Source organism: Podarcis pityusensis (genome assembly GCF_964106645.2).
Source record: "Podarcis pityusensis genome assembly, chromosome: 3".
Taxonomy (NCBI): domain Eukaryota; kingdom Metazoa; phylum Chordata; class Lepidosauria; order Squamata; family Lacertidae; genus Podarcis; species Podarcis pityusensis.
In genome coordinates this window covers 82,521,264-82,535,871 of record NC_138026.1, presented here as the reverse complement: position 1 = coordinate 82,535,871, position 14,608 = coordinate 82,521,264, and the positions used below count along the sequence as shown (strand labels likewise).

The 14,608-nt window shown below is 41.1% G+C and overlaps 1 protein-coding gene across 1 annotated transcript in view; it reads left to right on the top strand.

Moving 5' to 3' along the window:
- HEATR5B (HEAT repeat containing 5B) overlaps positions 1 to 14,608 on the top strand; it is a 47,533-nt gene that overhangs the window by 14,877 nt on the left and 18,048 nt on the right. Inside the window, exons 14-24 of the mRNA XM_080998462.1 lie at positions 217 to 326; positions 1,370 to 1,533; positions 2,377 to 2,552; positions 3,474 to 3,579; positions 4,120 to 4,310; positions 4,901 to 5,060; positions 6,564 to 6,753; positions 8,290 to 8,459; positions 10,377 to 10,521; positions 11,506 to 11,745; positions 13,715 to 13,966. Of these exons, the coding sequence (XP_080854588.1) occupies positions 217 to 326; positions 1,370 to 1,533; positions 2,377 to 2,552; positions 3,474 to 3,579; positions 4,120 to 4,310; positions 4,901 to 5,060; positions 6,564 to 6,753; positions 8,290 to 8,459; positions 10,377 to 10,521; positions 11,506 to 11,745; positions 13,715 to 13,966 (1,904 nt within the window). The remainder of the gene's footprint in view (positions 1 to 216; positions 327 to 1,369; positions 1,534 to 2,376; positions 2,553 to 3,473; positions 3,580 to 4,119; positions 4,311 to 4,900; positions 5,061 to 6,563; positions 6,754 to 8,289; positions 8,460 to 10,376; positions 10,522 to 11,505; positions 11,746 to 13,714; positions 13,967 to 14,608) is intronic.

Genomic DNA, 14,608 nt, shown 5'->3' with positions numbered 1-14,608 from the left:
GCTCCCTATGTTGTCCTCAAATCTGTTCTAGATGGTTGGAGGAACCTCCAGAACAGATTTTGCAGGGGGCAGGGGAGTTCTGTTGTGCAAGGGGAAATCCTTCCGCTGATGGAACCTGAGTCTTAGTGTTATGTTGAATACAACCCATTGCATCAACAGGTTACCATGTCATGATTTTTACTAGTAATTAATCTGGAATTCTTTTTAACACAATAGCATTCCCTCTGTAATAAAAGCCCATGGAGCTCATCTGAAGGCTAGTGCAGCAATGGTCCGATTAAGACTTTATGACATCTTGGCTTTGTTACCACCAAAAACATACGAAGGTAATTGCACTGAATTGTTGCTTATTGCTCTTAATGCTTGGGTCCACATCCCTTATATTCTTATGTAGGCTTTTAAAAACTTTAAAGTAGTCACAAAATTAAAAATAGTCACAAGATTGGTAGCATTTCTATGAACAAATAATGTATTTTTCTAGAGGGTATCTAGCAGAATCACAGTGCTCACATATACACATATACACATATACACATCTGCACACCTGTACAAAGATTAGAAATAACTCTATGCAGTAATATTCAGTAATACATATACCAGCTATGCCTCTAAGCAATGGTCCTGGGTAACTCACAAATACAATGTAGAATTGTTAATGATATCAAGCAGCAATAGTCTCCCTGGCCTTGGAGTGCTGGGTGTCTAGTTAATATCTAAAACTTCAGATGTTCTCCAAACCCCTCTACTCTACACACACACACACACACACACACACACACACACAACAACAACAACAACAACAACAACAAAACAACAACGTAATAATAAAATATAAATAAATAAATAGAAATAAAAATGTGCACTCCACCCCCGAGACCATTCCATTATAACTATCCAACTCTTCTACTCTTCTGTTGACTGAACTCCAGCTTGGAGGATGATCGCTGGATAGTACCTTTGATTTCTTCAACCCCTGTCTCAGTGAGGTTCAGTTGGAGAAATAAACTATCTGGAAAAGCTTTTACTTTTGTTTCTGGTATTTGGCTGGTTTCCCACTAGATCTTAGTTTCTTGGCACTGTGCTCTTTGAGGGCCTCTCTGGTAGTACTATAGTAAAGCAGTAGAGTTCTCTTTGCCAGTGGACACTAGAATCGGTGCATCTAGCTGTACAAGACTACCTGACTTTTCAAGCAGGTGAATGTGGGCTTCTCATGGGCTATATCTTCCCAAGAATAATATTAGTACTGATTTTCCTGTACTGCACCATCCTTCTTTGGGAACTATTTCTGTTTCATATAATGGCTGTTGATTCACAGAATGTAAAATGTCTTATATTTTGACATTGTCCCCTTCCAATTATTTTCCTTCAGGGTCATTTAATGCACTTCTTCGGGAGCTGGTGGCAGAATTTACTTTGACAGACAACTCTGCTAATACTACTACATCTCTGCTTAGATCACTTTGCCATTATGATGACAGTGTTCTTCTTGGCTCCTGGCTGCAGGAAACAGACCATAAATCAATTGAAGATCAGGTATCAAATCCTTAAAAAGCATTCCCCAAACGTCTAGTTTTCTGCCATTTTTCAAGGCTCTTGAGCAAATCCACTGTTGTTATTTTTACAGTGCCCAGCACATATTTGTAATACTTCTACTGATTTCTAAATATAGAGGTTTAAGTTAGACTCAGTTATAATTTGCATTTCCTTAGAGTTATGAAAAATGTTGCATCTTGTAGAGTTTGTGGGAGATGCCAGAACAGAGTGAACCCTAAACTTGAACTCTTAAGCATGCTATAGCAGAGCAGGGGAAGATGCCATAGAGTTAGAAAAGAATAAAGTCATATAATAAGCATGTTTTTGAAAAAGAGAAAAGGCAGTGGACCCTGCTGCTGTTGCTGCTCAAAGTATTACAGTAGGACATCTTAATAGTATAGTCATGGTGTGTGTTTCCTTCTCATATTTCCAAATGAAACACTTATGTGAGACTGCTTGATCTGTAACTGCCTTTATCATGTGAGTTCTGTGCAGTACTGGTAACCACGTGACTGGGCACAAGCAAAGCAATTTTACTTGAATTATACATACTGGCTTAAACCTTCCATGAATGTATTTAGTTTGATGAACTGAAGCTCCTTCCATTAACACACTCATGGAAGAACCCATTCCTTGAAAACAAGCATCACAGTTCTAAAAGCTAGGATCCATGCCTTAGAGTTGAATCTCCTTTTTTGTCCTTGAAATAATGGAGACACTGCAGAAGCATATAGGTTCCCTTGAACAAGAATAATTTAGAAACAAAAATCTTTAGAAAATGTATAATACGAAGCGATAAATGTTACATGTTTATCATATTTCAAGTGTTCTGATGCTTTACAGCTCCAGCCAAACAGTGCCTCTGGAAGTGGTGCTCTAGAACATGATCCATCTTCCATTTATTTGCGCATCCCTGCTGGTGAAGCTGTTCCTGGTCCTCTTCCTTTGGGAGTGTCAGTCATAGATGCCTCAGTTGCTCTCTTTGGAGTGGTTTTCCCTCATGTTTCCTACAAGCACAGGTCTGTTTATAACCAGGGTGGCTAACCTTTGTTGGCCTTAGAGCCACAGTGACAACCCTCTTGAACTTGCAAGCCACACACACATGCAAACGCCATGCAAATTAGCTGAGGAGTGTCATTATTGCCTCCTCCTCTGCTCATCAAATGACCAATCAAATGACTGAAAAAGGCTGACTTGTACCAGTATTCAGATCAGGGCACTCGACTTTGCTCAATGTAGCACTGTCTACTTTAATTTTTGTTCTTTTTGCTGCTGCTACCAAAATTAGTAAGATCCCAGGGCCAAGGGGCAGATTAGGGCCCCTGAACCTAGGTGTAGGCCCCCCAGCAAAATCTGTGAATATGTCATTATAGTGCTATTTAATTAAACAGTATCAAGGCTTAAATCCTATTTAAAAGTTAGCTATTAAGAAATTTTTCCACCTTTTTAAAAGTTTGTGTTATCTTTTTGATTTATAATCTGCTTTATAAAGCGTTTATTCAACACTTACTGTTGTGTTCACGCAATGTAATGTTTTCCCTCCTCCCTTCTTTCCTCTCCCCTGCAATGCCACACCCTCCAAAATCTTCTCCAGAGGGTTGAGGTGATGTTAAAAGAGGAAGGAAAGTCACATTATGTAAGTGGGGACAGTTATTGCCAAGCCTAGTTTTGGAGCTTCTGTATTGTAGCAGCAGCAGCAACGCTATCAGCAGCTTGCCTGGTGAATTCATTTGATGGCACTGTTAGATGAACAAATAGTCCAAGAGCAAATTTCACTTGAAAGCACAGTAACATAATTTGAAGTACATTATATCACATTGTGGCATAGTCATTGGCCACACAGAGGCACCTTACAGTCATCACCTTTAAAGCCTGTGGGTTTTATAGCTTTTTTTCTATCACGTCAAGGAATATCTTTCTCATAATATATGTATTTACAGGCTACAGATGTTGGATCATTTTGCAGAATGTGTCAAGCAGGCAAAAGGTGTTCGTCAGCAAGCTGTGCAACTTAATATTTTTACTGCTGTTCTTAGTGCATTAAAGGTAAACCTGCTTTAAGAGGTATAATGCTGTCTTTTTGCTGTGTACTATATTTCCTATCCTACTGTAATTATAACAAGGCTGCAGTTGTGAGGCATAGAATGTTAATGTATGCATACAAATTCATTTCTGATCACTATTGTTGCGCTAATATTAGTGCCCTCATATCAAAGGATCAGAGGTGCTGAGATAACTTAAAAATGGAGTCCATTAACACTGTTCCATAAACTTGTTATGTGAGCCTTAGTGGAAGACTTTGCACAATGATGTGTCAGAAGCTGTGTCATAGCATGCAAAATATGATGCATCACCTATGCTACAGTTTGAAGGTGTTGTGCCCTTTTTACTAAGTCAAAAAAGCCCCACTTTGAGTGGAAGAGCACCTTTATGCTTCTGGTTATGTGACATCTGCCAAAACGTGTGAAAGCTTAAACCTTTCCCTGACTGGAAATGTGGGAAAGTCATTTGCAGAAACAGTAGTTGTGAATATGGGTATTATATGGTGTGTATCTGTAAATCTTTATATGTTGTCTTCTGTTAAAGGGCTTAGCTGAGAATAAAAGTACTTTAGGGCCAGAAGAAGTTCGCAAGTCTGCCTTGACACTAGTTATGGGGGCCCTTGACAACCCTAACCCCATTCTGAGATGTGCTGCAGGAGAAGCTCTTGGCAGAATGGCACAGGTGGTGGGAGAAGCAACTTTCATTGCCAGAATGGCTCAGTACAGCTTTGACAAGTACGTTGAACATTTTGCTTGAAGCAAAAGGAGAACTTTGTTTGCTACATCTCATTCCCCTGTGTGACAGGGGAGTATAGTTTTATATCGAATATAGTTTTTGTAGAATATAGTTTGTTTTGCTATGCATGCAAATATGAAAATGTGCACAGCTTAAAAACTGCATATAATTTCTAATTTTGGTTCTTAATACCTTAAGAAGGAAGTAACATGGCTGTAAGCATTTAAGTGTAAGGCGCTGATTGCTTTTGCCTACCTTGGTCATTTGAAATGTTTTCTCTTTATATGATCTTGAAAAATAATACAGTACACATTTAACTTGTGCACATTCAGCTTTATGGGTGTGGCAAAAAAGGGGGGGAGGAAAATGGGTGGGGTTCCAGGAAGAATGACTTTGGCAATCCCACCTACCATTGAACCCAGTGGGTTTTGACTATATGTGATTTTGGCTTTAGGCACAATCTCTGGAAGGTAACCCTTACATAAGTTGTGGACTTCCTGTATTGGATTGTTTGTCTTTATCTGACATCAACAAAAATGGTATTAGCTACAGATTTAACAAAAATTAAACTTTACCAAAATCTTGATAGGCTGAAATCTGCTAGAGACGTCGTGGCAAGAACAGGCCATTCCTTGGCTCTTGGCTGTCTCCACCGCTACGTTGGAGGAATTGGTTCTGGGCAGCACTTGAAAACCAGTGTCAGTATTCTGTTAGCACTGGCACAAGATGGAACGTCCCCTGAAGTCCAGGTAAAGCAGATGTATAATATTCAGCACAGTATAATAAGGATTATACACTTTTTAATGCTTCATTCTGTATGCAGATGTTTTTAACAATATTATGAATGGCAAAAGAATCAGGCAGAAAATTCTGCAAACTTTTTTTAAACAAAGGTTTCTGAGCATAAGCACCCATGTTTTGTTGCTTCAACCACTTTTCAGTTATAAATAGCCATGCTACCTATTTGGTAAACAATCTGAAAATGTTTCTCTATAAGCGCTACTCTAAGCAGGTACTACGCACAACCCAGCCATACTTTATTTCTCTATTACTTTCTGTTCAACTGTTTCTATAATGAGCTCTAGGTAACGTATATGATCATTGTGTGCCCCTCCCTTTCATACGTTCCAAACAGTCCTGCAAGATAGAATTCTCTTCTAAATGCCTGAATTAGGAGACTGGACAAAGTAACTGGACAAAGTGCTTTTCACCCTCAATAATCCCCTTATACCTTTCTTCCCTCACCAGTGAAACCTGCTTGTATTCAGTCTCCTAAATCTTGTCTCATCCACACTCTGTTCCAGCTGAATTAACTGATAGCATTCTACTTCATTTCCCTACCATGAAATTCTCAAATCTTTCTTCAAGTGGGCATACTTAGAAGTTACACATGCTTATTTCAGTATGGGGGAGCCTGAAAATTATAACACATAGGGTAAAAGCATAATGCTAAAAAATAAAATAAAAATACTAACAGCTTGTTAATAGATAAGTTTAAATACTGTTGCTGTGGATGAAGCATTCCATTATCAAACTCCTGAAGTCTCAGGGAATAAAAATGCCTTCATAATTTGGGTATGCCCACTATTTGTTGAAGGGACGTGGGTGGTGCTGTGGGTTAAACCACAGAGCTCTAGGGCTTGCCAATCAGAAGGTCACCGGTTCGAATCCCCGCGACGGGTGAGCTTCCATTGCATGGTCCCTTCTCCTGCCAACCTAGCAGTTTGAAAGCACGTCAAAGTGCAAGTAGATAAATAGGTACCTCTCTAGCGGGAAGGTAAACAGTGTTTCCGTGCGCTGCTCTGGTTCGCCAGAAGCGGCTTAGTCATGCTGGCCACATGACCCGGAAGCTGTACGCCGGCTCCCTCGGCCAGTAAAGCGAGATGAGCGCCACAACCCCAGAGTCGTTCCGCAACTGGACCTAAAAGTCAGGGGTCCCTTTATTTTAACTTTACTATTTGTTAGTGTTTCATTAACGTTAGTGCTGGTGGTCCACTTCACAGAAAACTTAAACCGTGTTGTGGGCCCTGATGGCTCTGCTTCCTCCCTTTTTAGTTCTGTGGGACATGAGCAGGGTCTGTGCTTCGATTTCCTTAATAATTGTCAGAAAGTGGGGCTTTCCAAGCCTGAGAGAGAGAGAGATAATGTGATGAAGACTGGGAACCGCTGTGCTAAAGTGGCAACCATACCCTACCATAGTCTTAGTGAACTGTGCCAAAGGTATATGACTAACCTGTTAATTATTCTTCCAGACATGGTCTCTCCATTCACTTGCTTTAATAGTGGACTCTAGTGGACCAATGTACCGTGGATACGTAGAGCCTACTCTGTCTTTGGTTCTCACACTACTTTTGACAGTGCCTCCATCACATACAGAAGTACACCAATGTTTGGGTCGATGTCTAGGTGCTATAATAACAACTGTTGGCCCGGAGCTGCAAGGTTAGTGTACAAAACAATAAAAATGAGGGCCGTAATCCTCCTGTTAAGTTGCGTGCACGTTATATTACACATTTTAAAAAATAAATCCAATTTTTTTTCAACTTCCAAAGATACCTAAGATTGCAGCCTTAAAGCAAAATCCTAGTCATGTTTACTCAGAAGTCAGTCCTATTGAGTTCAGTGGGACTTACTCCCAGGCAAGTGTGATTAGGATTGTGGCTTTAGTCCTGTTCCAGTCTCTCTCCATTTTATATCTTCTGCCTGAGGACATTCTGGTTGCTGGTGTGAATCCTAATGTAGCTGGTGGTGCTGTGGTCTAAACCACTGAACATCTTGGTCTTTCTGATCAGAAGGTTGGTGGTTCAAATCCTCATGATGGGGTGAGCTCCTGTTGCTCTGTCCCAGCTCCTGCCAACCTAGCAGTTTAAATGCATCCCAGTGCAAGTAGATAAATAGGTACCACTACAGTGGGAAAGTAAATGGTGTTTCCATGCACTCTGGCACTCCTTGTGGTGTCCAGAAGTGGTTTAGTCATGTTGGCCACATGACCCGGAAAGCTGTCTGCGGACAAATGCTGGCTCCCTCAGCCTGAAAAACAAGATGAGTGCCGCAACCCCATAGTCACCTTTGACTGGACTTAACCATCCAGAGGTCCTTTACCTTTACCTTTTACCTTCTGGTCAAACAGGGACAACCAACAATAATGTCCAGATAGGTGTGCTATATATAGGAGATGTGGGTGGCGCTGTGGGTAAAACCTCAGTGCCTAGGGCTTGCCGATCGCATGGTCGGCGGTTCGAATCCCCGCGGCGGGGTGAGCTCCCGTCTTTTGGTCCCAGCTCTTGCCCACCTAGCAGTTTGAAAGCACCCCTAAGTGCAAGTAGATAAATAGGTACCGCTTTATAGCGGGAAGGTAAACGGCGTTTCCGTGTGCTGCGCTGGTGCTGGCTCGCCAGAGCAGCTTCGTCACGCTAGCCACGTGACCCGGAAGTGTCTCCAGACAGCGCTGGCTCCCGGCCTCTTAAGTGAGATGGGCGCACAACTCTAGAGTTGGACACGACTGGCCCGTACGGGCAGGGGTACCTTTACCTATACCTTTACCTTTTGGTGTGCTATAAGGCTCCCTTGGCTTCGATTTCTGGTTCCTTTCCAACTTTCTCTTTTTTCTTATATTTTTATTTCTTGGAGTCTCAGCTGCTCTTTTCTTAACATTCTTATTAGTGACTAAATATATCTAGGCTGGGATGCAGTTTTCATGCTGCTGTTTTGGGAATGTTGGTGTTTTCTTGTCTTTTATATGGTTGCTGATATTATTATTTATTATTATTATTATTATTATTATTATTATCATCATCATCATCTACCTTGTGAGACCTATGCCCTATAATCAAATAAATAAAGCTTATAGCCTTGGTGTATATTACATTTTGAGGTAAGTGACAGGATAGAAAATTAAATGCATCCATGGAATTGTGACTGAAATAGAAAATTATGTAGATATTTTAGAAGTTGATTTGATAAATTTAAATTTGATAGGTAATGGAGCTACCATTTCCACCATCCGTTCCTCATGTCTGGTGGGATGTGCAATTACACAAGATCATTCAGACTCTCTTGTTCAGGCAGCTGCTATTTCCTGCCTCCAGCAACTTCACATGTTTGCACCACGACATGTTAACCTCTCCAGTCTCGTTCCCAGCCTTTGTGTGAGTATAAGCTATGCCTCTCATTATGTTTCAGTACTATAACATTTATATAGTTGGATACTTGGGGGTGGGTGGGTGAGAAATTTTGTCAAAATGAGCAGTTGTATTCTCCAGAAGTGGCGAACACACGACCTTCTTCACGCCTTAACCCTTTCTCTGAACTACCTGACTTCTTAAATAGCCATTGTCCAACCAAATAGTTAAGCTCTTAAAAAATAATATAGGTTTCATTGCAGATTTTCAAGAACATACATACAGAAACAGACAGGCCATTCAGTTATAATCAGCTGTACTCACAAAATAGCAATAACTAATAACAATAAAGCTTTCAACCTAGCAATTACAGATCACATTGCCATTTCTCCCATGAGTATTACGGGAGATGAGTGGAGGAGGTAGAAGAAGGGGAGGGAATCAAATTAAATAAAGTTATATGATTCTTATGAAAAGATATGTAGATGTACTTCTTTCTTTTATTTATTTATTAATTGCATTCATATACTGCCTTTCAGCCAGGCATACAAGGCAGGTTACGGTTTAAAACATTCCTTCATTAGGAAGAATATATTTACCATAAACATTTGAATGTGTCTGTAAAGCATATTTAAGTTTGCTATAAACAGCAGTTTCCACTCGATAGTGGAAGCCGTTGATAACACATCATGTGAACTTCAGCTGCTCTTTGTTGGTTTTCTTCATAGAGCAATACTGTTCTTAGCTGATAGCATCATTCAGATCAGATGATGGTAAAATACTAACCCTCTTCATGTGTTCAGAAGAATGCATGAAGGCATTATTGAGGGGGAGTGGGTATGCACACACTAGTCAAAACAGACAAGTGCCTACACTTGAACTCTGGTGAATCTCTGGTCATAAAGAGTGCATCTCTGAAAGGATCACTTTATGGGTGCAAGGGCACAGCTATGGCATCATAAAGAGACATTTTAGGGGATGGGCTGTGGCTTAGTGGTAGAGCGCATGCTTTGCAGGCAGAACATCCAGGGTACAGTCATTGGTGGGGTTGGGAGAGACCATTGCCTGAAACGCTGGAGAATCACAGCCAATCACTGAGATAGATGGTCTATTGGTCTGACTCAGTACAAGGCAGCTTTCAATGACCCTATGTAACAGGGGCACCATCTGGGAGGCAGCAAGGGGCCCCCCAAAAATTCAAGGAGGCATGACACGTCAGCACATCACAGAGCATGCTCAATTGACCTTGGCATGCCCTGCGGCATGCACAAGTGACGTCAGCATGCCCCACAGCTCCGGCCCCCTCATTTCCGGGGACAAGCCAGTGTGCTTGCTATGTAAAGTGGTGCCTCTGATAGTGGAGGTAGAACTTAACCATCAGATGCATTGTTTCTTGAAGGCCTTGTCAGCATCTCTGTTGTCCATGTTCTAGTGTCCAGGCAGATAGACAAATTTCTGCCCTTATAAAGACTTTCAGACTTGTGCAACCACAAGCCAAAGTTTCTTGAACAAAGGTTGCTTCTGTTATACTCCACAGCTTGCTGTGGTAATCACCTTTGTCACACACCTAGAAGCCATCCCATCCTAGCCACTACACGCTGCCAAATGACCCAAGTAATATGCACAAACAGCACACATACCCTGGGCCTCCCTTTCGCAGCAATCATATTGAAATGTGTATTTGGTTTCATGTGAACGTAAGAAGAGCCTGCTGGATCAGGCCAGTGGCCCATCTAGTCTGACATCTGGTGTTCACAATAATGAACCAGATGCCTGTAGGAAACCCACAATCTGCTAAACTGCTGTTTTAATGGATTCATGTACTTTTTCAATTAATAAAAAGATTGGTTTACTGAGTAGCTAATTTTAATTAAGCAACAGTACCTATGGGTTCTTTCAAGTCACCCAGCTAGTTTGATTGCTGATTTATGACTCTGGTTGCAGGTTCACCTATGCAGCTCCCATCTTCTACTTCGTCGGGCTGCGGTAGCATGTCTGAGGCAGCTTGCTCAGAGAGAAGCCGCAGAAGTATGTGAATATGCCATGAGTTTAGCCAAAAATGCTGGAGACAAAGAAAATAATGGGATGAGTAAGTTTTGCTTTGCATGTTTACTTTCCTAAAGACCAAATGAAAACAGCTAATGCTGTAAACTTTTAAAGTGCATTTCCCATACTATATTTTCACCTGCATGTTGTCTGACTTCGTAAAAATGATATACATTTGTTTCATTCTAAAGTATTCACTTTTGACAGTTTTTCTCCAATGGTAGACTATGAAAGTGCACACTTTCCACATACGTTGGCCAGATTGGATTTGCCAGCATTTTGAATTGACTTGATTCTGTGTAGCAGAGCTGGGAAAGATGTCTGCCTAAAAGCTTCAAGAACTGAGCTCAAGGCCTATTGTAAATTAGACTTGACAGGACAAGGCTAGAGGTGCCTTTGTTCTAAGTTTGCAGAAAGCTTCCCTTCCCCGCCCCCCTTACATTCTGGTGGCTAACCTTTGGCCTTCCAGATAATGATTTACTGCAGCTCCCATCATTAGACATGCTTGCTGGGATTGATGAGAGCTGGAGCACAACTTCATCTGAAGGGTCACAAGTTAGCTACCTCTGTCTTATGTCCTAAGTATGTAGTGATACAGTTTTTGATTGGGTGACCTTTTTTCTACTGTCAGCCATCAATGCTTTTTTGAGTTAGACTAATTCATGCATATGTTAATTTATGTAAACCTTTTAAAAGGATTTGAATAAGTTGCCCAAATATGGAGTACTTTATTTTATATAAATGATGAAATATGCAACAACTTTGGATGGGCAGGTGTGTTTAAACAGAATTACATGACACAATGATACATAGGTTACTTACTGGTACTTCCCTAGACTACTAACACCTTAGTTTCTGCATCGTTGGTGTTTTATCATATTAAGTACTGCATTTTAATGCTGCAGATGTCATTGTGTTAGTTATTTGGATCATATGGAGCCATAGACTTTTAAGAAAAATCTCAAGTTGCTATTTTGATGAAAAGAATTCCTGTTAATGTAAAATGCCTTTACCATCTGTTTTGCAGATATGAATTCTTTTGCTCCAGGACTAGGCTCCCGGAGGGATATTCATGGCCGACATCAGGGAATCAATATCACAGAGACTGGACTTGAGGGAGTCCTTTTTGGAATGCTAGATCGGGAGACTGATCGGAAGCTGTGCTCTGATATTCATGATACCTTGGGACATATGCTTTCATCTTTGGCAGTAGAAAAGCTCTCGCACTGGCTGATGTTATGTAAGGATGTCCTTGCAGCATCCAGTGGTAAGTATCTGAAAATGACCATGTTTTGACTCTTGTAATTCCTTTAGAAGCTTTTTATTTAGCAGACTTTTCCATCAAGTATGCCTATGGCATTAAAGGAAGTCATGGTCCAGCCTCTACTGAAGAAAACCTTGTTAAACATCTTGGAACAACAATTGTCCAATGTCTAATATTTATCTTTTGGGTTGTTGTTGTTTAGTCGTTCAGTCGTGTCTGACACTTCATGACCCCATGGACCAGAGCACGCCAGGCACTTCTGTCTTCCACTGCCTCCCGCAGTTTGATCAAACTCATGTTAAGTACTCTTTTGGGCAGTGGCGTCACAACGGGGGGCGGAGCGCCCCGGGTGTCTTGTCTGGGGGGGGGGTGACAAGAAGGCACCCCACAGGGGCTCTCAGCGGCGCGAGCAGCCATTGCTCCGCTGCGGCCGCATGTGGAGGATCCTCCATTTGAGGCTGCAGTTGCGAGCAGAGGATCCCGGCGCCATCCATACAGCGCTGGAGCGGCGCCGCCGGGCCCGGCAAACCACTATGTACAGTACATGTGCGGTTTCACTATGTACCGCACATGCACTGTACGTAGTGACGCTGCACATGCGCCCTACATAGCAACGCCCTGCCCCGGGTACCCAGTCTTGTTAGATGCATAGGTCACGTAAGCAGTGAGGAGTGCCTTTTTCCAGCTATGACTGGTGCACCAACTGCTACACCCCCACCTAACAAAATTGAACCCTTCTATTCATGCTCTAGTGACCTCCGATAAGGCTACTGGAACATGCTGTAAGGACTAGATGCACAGTAATCTAACTGAGGCCTCATCCATCTGGAATTATGTATTATTGGAAGTCAATTTTCCCAGGCTGTAAAGGTCAGCCTTTAAAGTTTTATTTTGGTGCTGATTTGTGTTTTCACTAATACACGAGGGCCTCATAATTTTAGTGGAGCCTGAGGCATATTAGAAAGTCACTGCTACAGTGTTTTATAGGTAGCTTAGGAGGTGCTTGGTGTGTTGATAAAACTGTCTTCAGAAGGTTCTTTATGAGCTACTAATATGCAAATGAAAGAACTCTTGAGTCACTGATCTGTTGATCCCAGTTTCTTCTAGGAACATTTCAAATAGAAATTGGAGCCAAGAACATTTCAAATAGAAATTGGAGCCTGGCTTGGAGCCAGGGTATGAATTGGGCTATTGACATCTCCTGAATTTTGTTAGCTTGTATTAATCAGTGCTGTGGAATCATTCTAGATTCTTGCCAAATATTTTCTTGTAAATATAGTGCCCTGCCAATATTTGTATCATAGGCCAAAAGAATTGTGGTGAGACTTTACATATGTTTTAAAAGGCCCTGATATTGTCTCGCTAGATTGATTTCAAAGCGCCATCTTCATCATTTTTGAGGTGTAAGCATGCATTTCTTACTATGTCTCTTTAGAGAAATACATTTTTGCTGTAAAATACCAAGATGTTTCTGGGCTTGATTGCGAAAAGAACTATAGTTCAACAAGTTTGCCACTGTCATTTCTTGCATTTGTTACCTAGTGTCAGTTTTCCCCAATGCAAGAATAAAAGGTTTGCTATTCTGATATTGGACTGAATTAAATTGATATGTCAGCTGATTTTCAGTGGGTCTACTCTAACTAAATTTAACTATTGTTCATAGGGTTTTAGTACTGTTGAACTGGTTTGGTATTTTTTCTGTAAAGTCATATGGAAAGGTTTTGTTATGCTTTTTTAAAATAGCTTTTCAGTGAAAAGGAAGACAATTTTATTATCTCAAGCTTCTAGGTGGATAATTTAATACTGATTCTGTTGTTTTATTGCTGGTTTCCTTTTAATGCTGCTTTACTTTGTGTTTATTATTGCATATAATTACATTTTATTCTTCTTGGGAGATGTCCTGCAAGTTGCTCTACTGAAAGCTGGGATAAAAATGTTTTAAATGAATAATAGATCCTTTCTTATTTTGCAGATATGACCACTACAGCTCCTTTGGGAGGTGAAAAAGATGAAGATTCAGAGAAAAAAGATGAAATGGATGATGATATGATGTTTACTACATTGGGTGAAGAAGACAAAACAAAGCCTTCTGTAGCTCCTCGCTGGGCTACTCGAGTATTTGCTGCTGATTGCCTGTGTCGAATTATCATGCTATGTGAAAATGCAAATAAAGCCCACTTTGATCTAGCTCTTGCCCGTTCTGCCAAACTCAGAAATCCTAAAAGTAAGAGAGACTGGTATCTTTTTTTCTCTCTGTGTGTGTGTTTCTTCTCTAGAATAACTACTTAATTATAGGTAACTAGAGCCCCTTATCTGATTCTACTCTAATAAAATCCTATAGGGCGAACAATTGAAAACTCAAGGTCTCTTAATGAGCCTCATCTCTGATCAGGGATTCAGTGTGTGTTTGTTGCCCATGTTGAGGTTTCAGGTGGCTTTTTCCTGCAGATGTAGACAGGTTTGCACTCACACAGAGAGGCTAAGTGTTAACAGTCCATTGATTCTGACATTTTTATGAGCAGAGGCATTTTTTTCTCCAGTGGTCATCCTTTTCTAAGATCGGCAATTAAGAGACAGTTGGAATGACCATTAGTCTGTGAAAAACTGTTGTGCCTTTTCATCTTGACATTGACTTGCTTCACCTTTTGCCTGTTGTTGCTGTTGAGGGCTCCTGGGGCAAGGAAAAGTCCATTCTGTCTTTGTGCTCACTCTGCTCCGGGTTGCCTTGTCAGCCAGGATGCTGCTGATATTTCCAGAGGAGGAGGAGAGTGGAAACAGCTGCTGCTAATTGACTTGCATTCCAGCCCACAGACTGAGATAGGAGGGCCAAGGAAGTGCGGACCTTTCTGAGGCTGCTGTGAAGGCA